Here is an 18,589-nt window from a genome sequence, read left to right as displayed (position 1 = left end):
TTCTTTTTTATGTATGAGAGCATGGTTACTCGTTTGGGCGTTTTTCTCCCCTTTTCAGAGTTTGAAATGTCTGTGTTGCGTCATTGCCGGGTTGCCCCCACCCAGCTTCACCCCAACTCTTGGGGTTTTTTGAAAATTTACCAATTCATCAGCCAGGCCTTAGAGTTTCCGACTTCTCTGAGGATTTTCTTCTATCTCTTCCATATGACCAAGCCCTTCAGTGGGTTAAATAATAAGCAACAATGGGTGTCCTTCCGTGCCATTCAAGGTCGGAGGCTTTTTACCCTTTTTGACGAATCCTTTCATGATTTCAAAAACTATTTTTTCAAAGTTCAAGCAGTAGAGGGTCACCACCCCTTTTTCTTGGATGATGATTCTTCTCCCCGGTTCCCTTTATATTGGCTAGAGGCCTCTCCCTGCGAGAAATATGGTCTGGACGACCTGGATGAGGTGGAGGCGGCCATTGTGGGGTTCCTCCGAGAAGTGTGGGGGAGGGCCCCATATTTGGATACCAAAAAGTTTCTCCAGGGGTCGCCGACCTTTGTCCAGTCGCAACTAGGTAGCTTTTTGCGTTTTTCATTTATCTCCGACTTGCAACTTCTTTTACCGACTTGTCTGATTTATAGCTGCCAATTTGTTTTTGTAGAGATGGCAAAGAAAAATGCTCAAGAGTCTTTCCAGAGGGTTCAGGAAGCTAAGGCGAAGTCTCGCGCCAGATCTGGTGGTGCTAGGGTGGTTGTCTCTCCTTCTCCTCCTCCTCGGAATGTTGGGACTCCCTCCCAACCTATTGTGATTTCTTCCTCTGCTTCCTCTCTGCCACCCCCTTCCGTCCGACCTACTCCCGAACCAGAGCTGAAGAAGCGCAAGACCTTAGAGTCTGGCGCTTCTGGTGAGGCGGACGCTCTTGCGTTCGTCCGAAAGAACATCTATCCTCATGCTCGTATGAGTATGGATGATGTTTCTGTTCGGCACTACCTCACTACTGTGGTTGAGGAGAGTCTCAAGACGGCGGGGGTTTGTGGCAAACTCTTGGATATATTTGAGAAGACTCCTATCAGCTCTTTAGGGACGACCTCGAGGGTCGAGGAGCTGGAGGGTAGGCTTCGCATATATCAGGAGCATGAGAGGGAGTTGGAGGGGAAAGTCGCCAAGCTGAAGGAGGAGAGGGACAGTCTCCGGGAGAAGGGGCAGAAGTTGCAGGCCCAATGCAACATGGAGGTAGATTTGAGGAAAGCAGCGCAAGCCAGCTACAATAGTTTATTTGCTGATCTTGTGTCTGTAAAGAACGATTTGCTGAATGCTCGGAAGGCCTACACCGAGTTGGAGGACTCTATTACGGATGGTGCTGATGAGGCCTGGAGGATTTTCAAGGAACAGGTCGGAGTTATTGCTCCTGACTTGGACCTTTCTCCTTTGGACCCTGATAAGATTGTTATTGATGGCGCCATCGTGGATCCTCCTGTCCCCATAGTGGAGTCTGAGTCTGATTTAAAGACTCGGGGGCAGAGGATCGTAGAGTCCCCTCCTCGCTCTAAGGACGCTCCGAGTTCCTCTACCATTCTTCCGACTTCCTCTTCGACTCCTGCTCCTGGCGTTCCCCCTGACTCTGCTGGTGGTGATCTTCTTAAAAAGTGATTTTGGCTATTGGGGCCCGGCCTGTGGGCCCCTCTTTTTAAACTCTTTATATTTATTTGTTGGTGTTTTGAACAGTTTTTTGGCCTTTTAAGGCCGTAAACAAAACAATTTATGATGCCCTTTTTTAATAAGGGTTTAATTTAGCGTTAAATAAATGCCCTTTTTGGATAAGGGTTTTGAGTTACCTTATGCGCGCATGCTTTTTCTGTTCGTGGTTCTTTTGATTCTTTGATCTTTTCTAGAAAAACCTTTTCTTTGGGGCTTGCCCACTTTTCTGAATCTTCTTTGATCTTCAAGGCAGCTTTACAATTTTTCTTAGTTTTTCTTATCTCTTTTTATTATTCCTAGTACTCAATTTCGTTTTATTGAGCTTTTCGTGACTTAGGCTACTTTTGCGATTCATTTTAATTTTACTCGGTTTCGCATTCTGACTTATGAGTCGGACTGCTCCCGAGTTTATCATGATCGACTTCTATAACCTCTTTACGCCGACTTGTACCTCGTCGTTTTATCCTGACGACCATCTAGGTCGGTTCATGGGATTTTCACGTTTTGTCGAGCTTAAATCGGCGCGTTTCGTAGAAAGAGAATAAAAAAGGGAATTTAAAAGAGATATTTAAAAAAAAAGATCTTTATTAGTTAAGGAGGTACCTTATTGCTACTAAGGGTTTTTGATAATTTATTTCCCTTAGCCCCTACTATGATGCCTCGTTAAAAACCCTTCTCCAGAAAAAACCCTTTGATTCTGGGAAAAAATCATGAAGCTGGGAAAAGAGTACATCAGGGAGTAGAGTTTGCTTTTAACTGTAGTACCTTTTCATATTACAAGCATGCCATGACCTTGGTAACTCGGTGCCGCCTAAGTCGGTCACCTTATAATAGCCCTTTCCTAAGACCTCCTTGACCTTGTATGGTCCTTTCCAATTAGCAGCGAGCTTTCCCTCCCCCGATTTGTTGACTCCAATGTCGTTTCTGATTAAGACTAAGTCGTCAGGGGTGAAACTCCTTCGAATGACTTTTTTGTTGTACCTTGTAGTCATCCTTTGTTTCAACGCTGCTTCTCTTATCTGAGCTTCTTCTCGGACTTCAGGGAGCAAGTCGAGCTCTTCTTTGTGTCCCTGTATATTCCTGATCTCGTCGTGGAAGATCACTCTTGGGCTTTGCTCATTGACCTCTATTGGGATCATGGCTTCTACGCCATAGACTAGTCGGAAGGGTGTTTCTCCAGTGGCGGATTGGGGGGTTGTTCTGTAAGCCCATAGTACTTGTTGGAGCTCTTCAGCCCAAGCTCCTTTCGCCTCTTGTAATCTTTTCTTCAGCCTTGCCAGTATGATTTTGTTGGCTGCTTCGGCTTGCCCATTGGCTTGTGGATGTTCCACTGAGGTGAACTGGTGTTTGATGCTCATACTGGCTACTAGGCTTCTAAAGGTGGAGTCGGTGAACTGGGTTCCGTTATCCGTGGTAATGGAATAAGGTATCCCATACCTTGTAATTATATTTTTGTAGAGGAACCTCCGACTTCTTTGTGCAGTGATGGTGGCCAGTGGCTCTGCTTCTATCCACTTTGTGAAATAATCTATTCCCACTATTAGGTATTTAACTTGTCCTAGCGCCTGGGGAAAGGGACCTAATAAATCCATTCCCCATTTTGCAAAGGGCCATGGGGAAGTGATACTAATGAGCTCTTCTGGGGGAGCCACGTGGAAATTTGCATGCATCTGTCATGGCTGGCACTTTTTCACAAATTCTGTGGCATCTTTCTGTAAGGTTGGCCAGTAGAATCCAGCTCGGATCACTTTCCTGGCCAATGATCTGGCTCCGAGGTGGTTCCCGCAGATTCCACTATGTACCTCCTCCAACACCTCGGTGGCTTTTGAGGTCGGTACACACTTTAACAATTGTGTTGATATCCCCCTTCTATAGAGAACATTTTTCACCAAGGTATAATGTTGTGCTTCCCTTCGGATTTTCTGGGCTTCTTTTTCCTCCTTAGGGAGGATGTCGAATTTTAGGTATTCGACTAAGGGGTTCATCCATCCGAGGTTTAATCCGACCACTTCAAAGACTTCTAGTGTGTCTTCCGTTTTTGCCACTGAAGGTTCCTGGAGAGTCTCTTGAATCAGGCTTCTGTTATTTCCTCCCGGCTTGGTACTTGCTAGCTTGGATAGGGCGTCTGCTCTGCTGTTTAGATCCCGAGTTATGTGTTTCACCTCGGTTTCTGCAAAGCGCCCCAGGAGCTCCGAAGCTTTTTCCAAGTACCTTTTCATATTTGGGTCCTTTGCCTGATATTCTCCACTTATTTGGGAGGTCACCACTTGGGAGTCGCTGTATACCATCACCTTCATAGCACCGACCTCTTCAGCCAGCTTCAATCCTGCGATCAAGGCTTCGTATTCTGCCTGATTATTTGAAGCTGGGAATTCAAACTTGAGGGAAACCTCTATCTGGGTTCCCCTTTCATCTACCAATATTATGCCTGCGCCACTTCCTGTTTTATTGGAGGATCCATCCACATAGAGTTCCCAGGTAGTCGGTTTGTCCTCTTTGTCTCCTGCATATTCTGCAATGAAGTCGGCGAGGCACTGGGCTTTAATTGCCGTCCGAGTCTCGTACTTCAAGTCGAACTCGGAGAGCTCTATTGCCTACTGGACCATTCTTCCTGCAACATCCGTTTTTTGGAGGATTTGCTTCATGGGTTGGTTTGTGCGGACTCTTATTGTGTGAGCTTGAAAGTAAGGCCGTAGCCTTCGAGAGGCTACTACTAAGGAGTAGGCAAACTTTTCTAATTTGTGATACCTTAGCTCAGGGCCCTGTAGAACTTTACTGATGAAGTAGATTGGGTGTTGACTGACCTCGTCTTCTCTTATCAAGGCTGCTGAGACGGCCTTGTCTGCCACGGATAGGTATAGGACGAGGTCTTTTCCGGCTATAGGTCGGGTCAATATAGGAGGTTGGCTTAAGAATCTTTTGAACTCCTGGAACGCCTCCTCGCATTCGGGAGTCCACTCAAACTGGTGCCCCTTTTTCAGCAGGGAGAACAGTGGAAGGGATCTTAATGCTGATCCTGCCAGAAATCTGGAGAGAGCTGCTAGTCGGCCGTTCAGCTGTTGGACCTCTCTCAAACAAGTCGGGCTTTTCATCTCTAGGATAGCTCTACACTTGTCGGGATTGGCTTCGATCCCTCTTTGTGTTAGCATGAATCCTAGAAATTTTCCTGCCTCCACTGCGAAGGCGCACTTTGCAGGATTTAGTCTCATCCCGTGCAACCTTATGGTGTCAAAGACTTGCGAGAGGTCGGATAGGAGGTCGACCTTCTCCTTGGTTTTTACTAACATATCGTCGACATATGCTTCCATTAAGCTCCCTAAGTGGGGGGCAAACACCTTATTCATCAGCCTCTGATATGTGGCCCCTGCATTTTTCAACCCAAATGGCATGACCACGTAGCAATAGTTGGCTCTGGGCGTGATGAATGATGTTTTTTCCTGGTCTGGTTCATACATCGGGATTTGGTTATATCCTGAGTAGGCGTCCATGAATGATAGGTATTGATACCCCGAGCTAGAGTCCACTAAGGCGTCAATACTTGGTAGTGGATAAGGGTCCTTGGGACATGCCTTATTTAAGTCGGTGTAGTCGACGCACATTCTCCATTTACCATTTTGTTTTTTGACTAGCACTATATTGGCTAGCCATGTTGGATATTTGACTTCTCTGATGAAGCCGGCTTCTAGGAGCGCCTGCACTTGCTCTTCTACTACTAGGGCTCGCTCTGGGCCGAGCTTGCGTCTTCTTTGTTGCACAGGTCGGGACCCTGAGCAGACCGAGAGCTTGTGGGACATGAGCTCGGGATCTATCCCAGGCATGTCGGAGGCCTTCCAGGCGAAGAGATCTGAGTTATCTCTTAGGAGCTTAATCAACCCTTGTCTTAGGGTTTCCCCTAGGTTGGCTCCTATGTGAGTGTTTTTTCCTTCCTCTTCGCCGACCTGAATCTCCTCAGTTTTTCCCCCGGGCTGTGGTCGCAGTTCTTCTTTAACCCTTGCTCCCCCGAGTTCTATTGTGTGAACTTCTTTACCTTTTCCTCTCAGGTTTAGGCTTTCATTGTAGCACTTTCTTGCCAACTTCTGATCTCCCCTCACCGTTGCTGTCCCCGACGAGGTCGGGAACTTCAAGCAGAGGTGGGGTGTCGATACCACCGCTCCGAGTCGGTTAAGGGTAGCTCTGCCGATTAAAGCATTATAGGCCGATCCCACGTCGATGACTATGAAGTCTATACTCAGAGTCTTTGATTTTTCCCCCTTTCCAAAGGTGGTGTGGAGGGGCAAAAATCCTAGTGGCTTTATCGGCGTGTCCCCTAATCCGTACAAGGTGTCGGGGTAAGCTCTTAACTCTTTCTCATCTAAGCCTAGTTTGTCGAAAGCGGGCTTGAAGAGGATGTCTGCTGAGCTTCCTTTGTCTACTAGTGTTCTGTGTAGATGGGCATTTGCCAGGATCATGGTAATTACCACTGGGTCATCGTGCCCAGGGATTACTCCTCGTCCGTCTTCCTTTGTGAATGAAATGGTCGGAAGGTCGGAGGACCCCTCTTCGACCTGATAAACTCTCTTGAGATGTCTTTTACGAGAGGATTTTGTGAGTCCCCCTCCCGCAAACCCTCCTGAGATCATATGGATATGTCTCTCCGGAGTTTGTGGTGGTGGGTCTCCTCTATCCGTATCTTCTCGCTTTCTTTTTCCATGACTGTCCGACCTTTCTATGAGATATCTGTCAAGCCGACCCTCTCTGGCCAGCTTTTCTATCACATTTTTAAGGTCGTAACAGTCGTTTGTAGAGTGCCCATATATCTTATGGTACTCACAGTAATCACCGCGGCTCCCCCCTTTTTTATTTTTAATGGGTCTGGGGGGAGGCAGCCTTTCAGTATTGCAAATTTCTCTGTATACATCCACTACAGGAACTTTCAATGGAGTATAAGAGTGATATTTTCTTGGCCTATCGAGGCCGAGCTCTTCCTTCTTCTTCGCTTCCCTCTCCTTCTCTTTCGTCGAGGGAGGGTGCCCGAGTCGCAAACTCGGGTCTCTTAGCCTAGCGTTTTCTTCCATATTGATGTACTTTTCAGCTCTTTCCTGTACATCATTTAAAGAGGCGGGGTGTCTTTTTGATATGGACTGTGAGAAGGGACCTTCTCTAAGACCATTGACTAGCCCCATGATGACTGTTTCGGTGGGCAGGTCTTGAATCTCCAAACATGCTTTGTTGAACCTTTCCATATAGGCCCGTAAGGACTCCCCGACCTCCTGTTTTATTCCCAGGAGACTTGGTGCATGCTTTACTTTGTCCTTCTGGATGGAAAACCTCATTAAGAATTTTCTTGAGAGATCTTCAAAACTGGTAATTGACCTCGGAGGGAGGCTGTCGAACCACTTCATCGCTGCTTTTGACAAGGTTGTCGGGAAAGCTTTGCACCGCGTAGCGTCAGAAGCGTCGGTCAGATACATCCGACTTTTAAAGTTGCTCAGATGATGCTTTGGATCGGTGGTTCCATCGTAGAGGTCCATATCGGGGCTTCTAAAGTTTCTCGGAACCTTTGCCCTCATTATGTCCTCGCTAAACGGATCTTTCTCTCCTAAGGGAGAATGTTCTCTATCGTCGTGGGAATTCCGACCTTTGAGGGAGGATTCTAACTTTAAGAGTTTTCTTTCTAACTCTTTTCGTCGCTCCATCTCCTCTTTTAGGTTCTTTTCAGCTTCCCTTTGTCGTTCCCGCTCCTGTTCTAGCTGCTCGAGGCGGCTATGGATTAATCCCATAAGCTCACTAGCGTGGGAGGGTCCTTCTTTATCTGATTCGCGCCCCTCCGAGGAGTTCACCTTCGGATTTTTGATTCCGGAGGTGCCTTCCCTATGTTGATCATTGGCTTCCTGGTGGAGGGTCTGATCTGCCTCATTGTTTCCAGTGTTCAAATTCTCTTGTTCGGAATCTGTCTCCACATGACCCTCTTCAGGGGATCTTTCCGCCATCACTGGTTGATCTCTCGGGTCCCCGGCAACGGCGCCAATGTTACGGTGGGTAACCAGAGATTAGTGGGCCGGATGGCGTTGGTTGGCCCAAACGTGTGAGGGAGGTGACTATCGAGTGAACCTGAAACTCGGTGTTCCTCCGTCCGACTTGTACGTGTGAAAGAATGGGGGGTGGTACCTGCAAAGACACTCCGATGCCTAAGTTAGCAAGAGTGTGAGCAAGTTTAGAATGTATTGGACTTAGTGATACCTGAGGGATGTCAGGGTATTTATAGTGGTAAACCAATAACCACTGCTGAAGTAGTGCCACCTTTTTAGGTGGATAACCGTTCCCATATCTTAGGGAGGTTAAGATATGGCTCTATGAAGTGGTTGGAGAGTTTCTAGGGGCAGTTACTCATTCGAATGAGTGTTATCTGCCAGCTAACCCTCGTATCCGACTTCTTTGGAGCAGGCCGTGCTCAGTACCGACTTCTGGGGATGAAGGCTGGTACTGGGTGAGGGCCAACCCTTTGGGTTGGGCCTTTTTGCTTGGATCCTGGACCTTTATTATTGGGCCAGGGTAGGAACAACGTTATTACTAGGATTATTTGTTGAAATTATCAGTACGTACTACAAGTGGCAATTCAATAACTTAATTAAAGGAGTGAAAGACATGTATTTATTCGAAGTTCAAAAATAAGAAAAACGTTACGGAATAATATTTTTTATTAATATTAACTAATATTTTTTGTCAATACCTTACTTATATATTATTAGGATGAGGATTTAAAATTTAAGATTTGAAACGAAAATGCTATTCATATATTAAAATTAATAATTAAAATTAGCTATCAATGTAGTTATATATAAATATATATATGATTAATTTATTTTTTATGTGTATTTATATTTTAATAACATGTATTTTAAATTAGTGACCGATTTTAATGATTAATTTTAATGTATACGTAGCATAATCAAATTTTAAGTATTGACTAAATAACTAAAAATAATAAATTTTATTTATCATAAAACATTCTTTGAGAAATAATGTTCTCACTACTGTATTAGTAGTAGAATTACAAGGAAGTTAGATCATTTACCGATTAAGTAGACAAAAGCTAATTGGCAACTTAAATTTGGATGAAAATTAAGAGATTTGATTTATTTATTTGAAATTTTGTAAGCTATACTGCAGAGTGCAGAGTAGTCAGCAGTAGTGAATCATCCTGTTAACTTGTTAGACTTGAGGTTCCCTTAAGGGTAGTTAGAAGAGTGTTAGGAAATTAGCAGATTTTGTGAGTTGTAATTATTAATTAGTTATCAATAATATTTTTAATGGTGTGAGATTTTATCTAATAATAGAGAATTATTCATTTTTTTTTATTAAATAAGTGCTAACCAAATTTTAATAAAAGTGCTGACTCCCTAAATTTTCTCTATTTAAATAATTCAAGTATGAGTGAGGTGAGACACACTTTTATTAGTTCCCTGCCTGTTTCTGTTCCCTTTTTTATTAAACTAACTTAGGGTGTACATGGCTCGGGCTACACTGAATTTGGTTTAACTCAGATCCGATCTGAAATATAGATTGGGCCTAATTTTTAGATCCTAATCCGATTCTAGACTCGATGAAATCTATACATCTTCGTATCGAGTAAAAATCGGATGAAAATCGGGTCTTTAGCATGTAAAAATTACCTAATTTTCAACCATTATTTCACAATTTACATAGTAAAATTCACTTAAAAAAATATAACAAGAATCAACCATTTTCTAAAATTAAAACATAACCATAATCAATACTAATATTGTCTAATAACACCAAATATTTAAATCAATACAAATAAAACAATATTATGCATTAGTCTAAAGTCTTATGCATTTTAAATATAAAACATTAATTTATAATCTTATAATGACTAATAACACAAAATATTAATATTTACAATATTTAAATTCCAGATAAAAATAGCCATCATCCATCACTAATAAAACAAAATATTAATTGTTTATGATGATCGGGCCACCGAATTGAGTTCGGGTGACCCGAGCCATGGCCCGGACCTAACTTAAACTAATGACCGGATCTATTTTTGAGACCCTTATCCAATCCTAAACCCGATAAAATCACACTAAATTAGCTTATAAAGTGTTCGAAGTCGAGTCGAACCTTCGAATCGGACCATATACACCCCTAAACTAACTAACTAAAAGATACAATTACTTTCATCCGAAGAAGGAAAATGATTAGAACGTCATGAAATATTCTCAGATTACAGCAACTCCTACCTCAGAGTCTAGCTACTACGTATCATAAAGTTTCAATATTATATTCTATATAAGTATATAACCATACTATATATACTAAAATCATTTATTAGTATATATTAAAATATAAAATATATATTAAAAATAAATAAAATAATATATATTTATATATAAATATATAATAATTAATCTTAGTAATTAATTTTAGTATATAGATAATAATTTTAATTACCATAACCTGTTCAAATTTTCAACATCGATCGACATTTATATAATCCAAAATATTTCTGTCTGGAAAAGGCCATGACGTAGGTATATCAACTCTTTTTGTTATGGTTAGTTTATATCTTTCGACACATTCCTTCATTTTCTATGTTTTAAATAGTATTGAGCCGCTTTCGGCTTTCTGATATAAGCTTGGTTTGGCATTTTCAGATATTTCTAGTAGATTGTGAATATATGAATACATATACTAAAATCAGTTATCATATATAAATATATATATTATTTAATTAATTTTTAATATATATTTTATATTAATAAACAATTTTAATATTGATTTTAGTATTCATATATCTATTTTATAATCGAAAATATTTTATAATAAAAAAAATCAGTCAAAAATAGTCATAACTACTTATTTTATTTAACATTTATTAATTGTTGTGGTTGTTTTTTTTATTTTCCTAACATTATTCTTTTATAATATACTGTATATATTATTATTATTTTTTTTTTAATTACCGGGTCAGCCTCTGATCCTTCTTTACGAAACGTAGTCGCCTAAACTATTAGATATCCCCAACGTAAAAAGAAATTAAAATAAGATATTCTACAACTTTTAAAAGTCCCCCCTGAAACTACGATGAAATATTATACGACTACTTTGGGTATGAAGGGAAGTAGGAAACTAATCTCCATTCTTCCTTTTTGGACTTTGGTCAAAGATCGTCATATTATAAACCACGATATGAGAAACGCTTCATTTCCGATTAAATTACCAAGGAATGGAATAATCTGTGTACTAAAGTATTAAACTACTCCTTTCCCGGAAAGAGAGAAAAAATTCTGTTCGTGCATCAATCAGTTCATAGGCATCCACAGTTACACACAATAGTGTTCCAATTTAAAATTATGGCGTGTGTATAGGACTAATAGAAATGTTAGGGGATCATTAAAATGTATTATTTTTGTTCATTACTTTTAGTAATCGATCCAATTCTTTTAGTTTACTAATTTAACAATATACTTTAATCTACATTTTTAAACATTAATAGTTAACTGATAATTAAAAATAATAAATTTTAATAACTCTCTAACATTTTTTTAAGATTCATATAAATTTTATTCAACTTCTTTATGTAAAGCCAATGTAATTATATTCTGATTAACATTTTAGATGCAAATGAAAAACAATAATGGCATGAAGGCATATCAAATATTTTGGTAAAATTAAACCCATTACATGATCAATATAATGACTAGAATCTTTTTATTTAAATATTTTTTATATATCATATTGTGTGAACTCTGGAAAATTTTTTCAAATTTTATTTTATTAGGTATCTCATATAGTCATATTCAAGAACGAATACTAATTTGTACCTACTATTCCGTTGCCCCCGTCAACTAAACAAGTGAAAATTACATTCACAAGGCTACTTTGGCCACTTGGCCCTATTTTATTGTCTTTATCACAAGTGCATATATGATTTTTTCCTTATCTCATAGACAATGTCAATAAGATAGAGACAAATTAGTCTCCGTTTCACTGTCAACAATATACCTAATAAAATTCAAGTGGCTAAAATTACCTAACTGTTTTTAACTATAACCAATTTTATGTGAATAGTTAAAAAAAAAAAAAAAAGTTTGCCAATGACTATTGCGAAGACTGAGGACTAGACTTTACTTTGTTAGTTATATACACTAAGTATATACGCGTCACAACACGCAGCCAATACCTTTTCAAACATGAATTTCATATTTTCATTGGTTTGTCAGACTCAGAGCTAAAAACTCGTTTGACGCGATAATGCAATCATTCGGTCGATTCTACACTCTAATTTCTGAAAGTGGTTTGTGCTTTTATCAGCCTTTCACGTACGCTTCGCTTCACTTCCAAACTCAATTCTTCATTTGCTTGTTGGTAAGAAAGGAAACTAAGAAAATCAATGAGTCATGCCGAAATGTTTTGTTTTGTATGACAACATGCATTAATAATCCTTTGATTATTTCAACGCTATTTTTCTTACTTTTTAGTTTTTACTAAATAGTATTACTTAAAGGATTAGCTAATTTGTTTTCTAAAAGGGACGTTAAGGTTACAAATTAATTTTTTTTATTGAACATAAAATTTTTTTAAGTTTTTAATATTTTTATTTTGTATTTATTAAAAAAATATTTAAAAGCTTCTACTAATAATAATCTTATTATATACTTTTAGGCACATGTTAACCAAATCTTTATTTAAATTAAGTAGATAGATTTCATAGCTCTAGAATTAATTTTTGTCATCGATAGGATCTATCATTATTTAATAATCTAATTTGTTTTACAATTCTGTCCCCATCTTCAATCCCATACCTAACAAAACTGTATAGAGTAAACTCAAGGACGAAAGGCTTTGAGAAATGTTTCAAAGTTTCACTTCTTTTACTATTATTGAAATGGACTACTTCCGATGCGTCTTCAGGGGTTTGATTTTAGAGAATTTTGAAGGAGAAGAAAAGATTTTAAAAGATTAGACTCCTCTATGCATGAATTATGATTTTGAAAGAAAGAAAAAGATTTTAGAGGATTAAACTCCGTTATTATTCAGAAGATGAGGAATTTGAAAGTTCTTGTAGTTTTTCAAATCTTCCAAACTATCATTTTCAAGTTTTCTCGTAGAAGTTTTTAATTATCTGCAATGGTACTTGGTAAGTAATGACAAGCAAATATTATCATTTTAGATTAGTATTTGACTAACAATTATATACACCCATATTTACAAAAATGTACACACATAAAATATATAATTTATACACATAAATTAATACAGTTTGTATTTATATTTATCAAAATTTGTGTAGTCAAAATTACTAAAATTTTTTGATTAGCTAGCGTGGTAGGCAAAAACATAACGTACCCTTAAAAAATTAACCACTAAAATAATTATCATATATTTTATACAAATAACTAATTTTTAGTAGACATATAAGCATATCCTCTAACATAACTTTCCCGTTTTAAACAATTTCATGTAAAATTGAACTGTAAAAAAATAACCTATAAGCAACCATTTTCCTCAGCATCAAGCCCAAATCCCAATGAATATAATTCATATGAAGTTTATGAAGTTCTATATACACTGTGTGTGTGTGCAATTCCTTAATTGTCCATATCCGGATAATCCAACAAGGAATGCTTGACCTTGATGGAGATTTTGCCATCTTGTACACAGAGCCTGGCTCCAGTGACCATCCAATGTCCAGGCATGTCTTCTGGACCCCTGACAACTTCCTTGGTGTCCACAAACCTCAACATCTTAGGAGGCTTTGTCGGCACAGGTTGGTCGGTATTAGACTCACCATGATAACCTACTGCGTTAGATGCATCATCTTTTAGCGGCTTTGGATCTGTCTCAATCTGATGCAACCCCTTACTAAGCCTTGTGCTCAACAATGTTGAAAAGAACCCAGATTTTCTTACTATCGATGAAGTACCACTCCATTCCCCTCTGCGACTTATCGACGACGATAAAATTGAATATTCAAGCCTCAAAAAAAGAACTTTCTTTCTTTTAATAAGCCTAACCTCAAACCAGGCCTTTGTCACGATGCATGCATAGCCTCCAGTATGAGAATTGCATTCTACTGGGGCAGTGCACACATGTGAAAACATTTTGGAGCTAACTGGTTCAAAGTAGGCTTTGTCAAGTGAATCATCTGCATACTCAAGGTCGTGGTTGTCGAAGATTTGAATAATGCTGGGAAGATTGGCAAGATGTTGCAGATGGATTCCCAGGTGGTCACTCTTTCTGCCTTCCAAAAACAAGCGAATACCTGTTACGGGCCTACGTCCACTGTTAACCTGCAATGCATGTCTTAAACTTACAATGTAATGGTAAAAGCAGTGATGGACCAATGATCCCTGTTCATCAAAGACAGGGATTTAAGTTCAAAGGTACAAAGTACAATTTGATATGCATCTTTTGAGTCTTTGAGAGCACTTCAACTAAATTATATCCATTTTTACTGTCACTCACATCACATCATAAGCATACGTACTTTACCTTTGCAGTATTAACATAAAGCTTTGAACCCATGAATGAGAATTGGAGAGCTGGAGATTTGCCTTTTCTACGCCTGGGACCAACTCCAAGAGCCCATTCCCGAGGCAGCTGAAATTGTAGAAATTGATGAAGTTCCTCTGTAGGCGGTTTATCTGCAGGGTACATTAATTGATTGACACTTGAGAGTTTGACACTAGGTCCAGAAAAAGAACTGTTCCTATATTACAATCCATAAATCAATACAATTATATCTTATATAATGACTTCCCATGTATACAGGCATAAACTTTACTCACGAAAGAGATGAACATCAGTATCTAATTTCCAAATTAAATTTCCAAAATATCATCCTGCCTCAACTAAATGAATATCCTAGAAAACCCTTTACTACCTTGCCAATTAAATAGTAAATACTAATGATAAGCAACAATGCTATCTTTATAGCAATTATGCAGACTTTGTGGAATTTGCTCAGGAAATATGGACCTATAAATGCAAAAATACTGGAGTCTAAATTTCAAATTTCTTCTCCTTTATACCCTAATAGGAAAACATCAAAACTTTCATGGTCCTCCAATTCTATAAGCTCACTGTCGCATGTCTAAACTGCTTCCGATCCAGATAAGTTATATACATGGTTGTTCCTTTTAGACAGACTACTATCAATGCCTAACATTATTTCCTTGTATTGCACAAAATTAACCATGGTAACTACAAGCAAGTAGCAACAACCTTATCGACCTAAATTATAAATAACCAATAAACTACTAGAGAAAGGCCCAACAACTGTTCAAGGAAACATGCTTTCTCACATGTAATATATAAATTCACCGCATGCCTTAGAAATCCATAGCCTCGATCAGAAGGCAATAATGATGTAATAGGCACTAATGACATTGATATGACATTAGGTGACTCAGATATTGTCGATATCCACTGATTATGGTGTTGCCCAATGCCAACAATACCTCCCCTTCGAACTGAGATGCTTATGATATCCTGTTTGAATAGAAATTTTAATAACCAAAGTAGTTTAGTGTAAGAAGATACAGGGTGATTATACTGTGCGCAAAGAAACCATTTTCAAACTGTCATAAATATAACACTAACCTCATTGTTGGAGTGGCTTGTTACATTTGGTCGAACAGAAGCAGCGAGAGCTAAATGCTGTTCCCAGGGCATATACTGATCATCCTGCAAACAAATGAGACAGTTGAAAACTTAGACTTCCTTGCATATTGTAAAATGGTATTGTTTAATCACATTATTATTTTAACCAAAAAGCGGGTAATTGTTCAAGCAGACTTGTCATTCCAGTAACTTTTGCTTCTTTTCATAAATGATCAACACAAGGAAACTTTACATGTGATACAACTACAAATACAATTATGTCAAATTGATTGCTTCTTTATTGATTGAAAAGGTGGCCTAAAATTTGATAAAGTAGATTTATGAAAACACTGACTATATTACATACCTAAACAGAAACAAATTCAGACTACAACTATTCTATGCTATGTTGGTGACATAGTTTCCATTAACAAATTATACCACTCAAGGACATCTCACTAAAGAATTTCAAACCAAGGATGTGACCAAGATAAGTTGGTTGATCAGGCAAAAGGTGTCTTCAGGTCACAAAATATCTCTGAAAGAGATTAGTCACTAGAATTCAAACCAGCAAAAAAAACTAATGTTGGAAGTAAAATGGAAGAACTGGTTTATGTTGTGGGATAACAAAAAACATTGTCACTAGTGGACCTTTCTGAATTTACTTTTTAGAGAGTAGAGCCTACCGTGGACTAGTAAATTTGACAACTCTCATAATGACCCTACTGTTAATTAACAAAACAAATGGCAAGAATAACACATTTTTCAAGATTACATGTAGCTATTTAAAAGTTTAAAATGTGGGAGATGCATTTGATCCTCTGCACCTGTAGTTTTCCTGATATTTTAACAGTTTTTCCATTAGAACTTCTATTTAAATCTTCCAAGAATCTCTCATTAGCTAGTTGCTGAAGCAATGTCTCCATCTCATTGGGGCCAGCATCTGAAGTTTTTAACTGCTTAATGTGAACCACATCCATTCCTCCCATTTTTATGCCAACCACTATATGAGTACCATATTTCTGAATGAACCTGAAAAATCATGTCTGACTTAGTGCACACCCAGGTTCAAGGCAACAAATAACACAAACTGAGGCTGTTCAATTAAGCACAAATACAGTTAAAAATTTCATGTGTAATCACAAAACAGGAATCAGCTTGCCCAATATATTGAAGAGGAAAGAATGATAACTTTCAAGGTAGCTAATTGACAGACAGAATCTGCTTTACATAAAATCAACAGGAAAGTTCAAGAAAAAGAAAGCTAAGACATGTTTCCAAATTAGATTCTTGTTTATAAATGAATACATTACACAAATTAATCATTGTTCGTCATCAAAATCGGCAACTTGTAGAAGGCCACAGTTACTAATAAATCAGGACATCTAATAAGAGTTTATTCATAAATTCATCATTTGTTTATTCCTCCCTAGTCCCTTTCACAAATATAAATCTTCCATATTATTATAAGTTGTCAGTCTTGGAAATCAAAATCATCTGGTTTTAGAATCTTAGAACTTCAACTCGTGAGGGCATCAAAGTGCTACTGCTACTTCCACGATTATTGAACCAAAGATATGTTGTCTTTTAAAATTTTTATATTTCGATTTCTGCTAGCGAGGAAGTGTGGCTGCAAACAACATTTTAGTCAAATAGATTCCATTATCTTAACAATAACAACTTTATATTACCCGTATAGAGAACAATAACAGCAATAGCAACAATAATAGAAAATTGAGGGGGGAGCAAGAAGAAGGAGAATTGTACTTACTCAGCAAGGGCAGCAGGGTTCCATGAAGTAGGCACTGCTCGTTTAACATCTTGAGAAAGAGTTAAGTGGGTTCTATTATTTGTATCCAACTCAACGTTATACAAAGTTATGAAGCAGCCATCAAAGGCTAGGCTTTTAGTGGAAGCTGCATCTTTCTTCCAGCTGTTTCTCATGTCAAACATAGCATTGAATAGGCCTGATGGGATCTTCCCAGATAAAGAGAGTTTTTCATTAAAAAACTCAGACATCTGCAAAATGAGCAAGCTTTTAGGACATTGCTTGACTTCAGAATTTTATCTACTTAAGTAATTGCCTAGAGGATGTTATTTTCTTCAATACAACGCAATCAAACCCTAACTAGTATGGCTTGAATTGGAGTGCTAATTGAAGCATTGGTAATAGGCGTCATCAAGTAGTAACTTCAATTTAAGAAGTAGTGAACCTGTTGGAAGGAGAGGAGGCCAGAGGAAGCTCTGAATCGGTCGCCTTGGTGGCACTTGACGGAGGTGGGAACGTCGGGAACGATAACGCCGGCAGGGAACAGCAGGTCCCTGGTGTGGTTGTGGTCAAGTTGCAGGAGCCTGTCCTTGCAAGCACTAAAACGGATGTCCCTGCACACGTCATATCCAAGTCCAATTGCCTGCACGGCTTTCTCGGCGGCCGATTGCGGCGACAGAGTCCCTAACAGTGCAGCATGATCCGAGCTTACAGGCATTCCTCAATGATGGCTATGCTGATTAAGTAATTATGGTTATGAGTTCGTTCATTTAATAGCTTCAGCATCACTCTTGCAGGTTCCTTCATTGCATTTGCTACAAAGTTTCAACAAAGTCAACGTGCCTATCCATTTGTCAAACATCCGGAACGCTGCTGGAAATTGTCCTCCCTCCCTCCCCCCTTGGCCCCTGCATTTCAATTCTCACTTCCACACACACACACTTCTGCTTGCTAACTTTGACGCGTCACGCGTGGAATAATAGCCTTTTTTTAAGCAAATATTTTTTTCATCTTTTATTAATTATTTTTAATAAAAATTATATTCATTCTTCCGTAATACTAGGGGTGTTTAAATCCAAACTGATCCAAATTAAACCGCACATCTAATCCGATCCGATCCAAACCGAAAACCGATTAAAACCGCACTGATTCGGATTTGATTGGATTCTATTTTTTGTAAATCGTTGGATTGGATCGAATTTCGGATCTACTTTTTATAATCGATCCAATCCAATCCAAACCGCACAATGTGCTATAATATTATTATTTTATTATTATATTTACAATTATACTTATAATATGTTCAATTTGTTATACATTTTTCTATTATTCATGTATTATTATTATTTAATAAATATTTTATGTTGAAAATGTTATTTATTTATTTTAACTAACTTATAATTTTATTTCTATTGTTATGTTATCGTTAGTTTTTTAAGATATTGTTAAGACTTGTTATGTCATTTTTTATTATTTAAAATTTGATGTTGAAACTTGTTATATGTATTTAATTTTTTTTATTTAAAAAAC

The 18,589-nt window shown here is 38.4% G+C and overlaps 1 protein-coding gene across 2 annotated transcripts; it reads right to left on the bottom strand.

Moving 5' to 3' along the window:
* Positions 1–13,032: 13,032 nt before the first annotated feature.
* LOC112733521 (MACPF domain-containing protein NSL1) lies at positions 13,033–18,021 on the bottom strand. 2 transcript variants are annotated; one of them, XM_025782496.2, is made up of 7 exons: positions 17,505–18,021; positions 17,063–17,310; positions 16,119–16,323; positions 15,292–15,375; positions 14,994–15,180; positions 14,182–14,333; positions 13,033–14,039 (listed from the first exon to the last, which is right to left on the bottom strand). In XM_025782496.2, the coding sequence occupies exons 1-7, from the start codon at positions 17,775–17,777 to the stop codon at positions 13,278–13,280; spliced, it is 1,911 nt and encodes a 636-aa protein (XP_025638281.1). In that variant the 5' UTR covers positions 17,778–18,021; the 3' UTR covers positions 13,033–13,277. The 2 variants fall into 2 exon arrangements, with proteins under 2 accessions (XP_025638281.1, XP_025638282.1); XM_025782497.3 differs by having other exon boundaries at positions 13,033–13,979.
* Between the last annotated feature and the right edge of the window lie 568 nt (positions 18,022–18,589).

This window comes from Arachis hypogaea, chromosome 13 (genome assembly GCF_003086295.3).
Source record: "Arachis hypogaea cultivar Tifrunner chromosome 13, arahy.Tifrunner.gnm2.J5K5, whole genome shotgun sequence".
NCBI lineage: Eukaryota > Viridiplantae > Streptophyta > Magnoliopsida > Fabales > Fabaceae > Arachis > Arachis hypogaea.
The sequence above is the reverse complement of the archived record's forward strand: the minus strand, read 5'-3'. Positions and strand labels throughout refer to the sequence as shown.

What these genes read in the sequence shown, in the direction of transcription:
- LOC112733521 (XM_025782496.2), bottom strand. Translation starts at nt 17,777, where the DNA reads ATGCCTGTAAGCTCGGATCATGCTGCACTGTTAGGGACTCTGTCGCCG. An exon ending in CAAGCCACTCCAACAATGAG is followed by an intron (nt 15,181 to 15,291) that starts GTTAGTGTTATA and finishes CTATTCAAACAG; the next exon opens with GATATCATAAGCATCTCAGT. An exon ending in TTTATGTTAATACTGCAAAG is followed by an intron (nt 14,040 to 14,181) that starts GTAAAGTACGTA and finishes TTTGATGAACAG; the next exon opens with GGATCATTGGTCCATCACTG.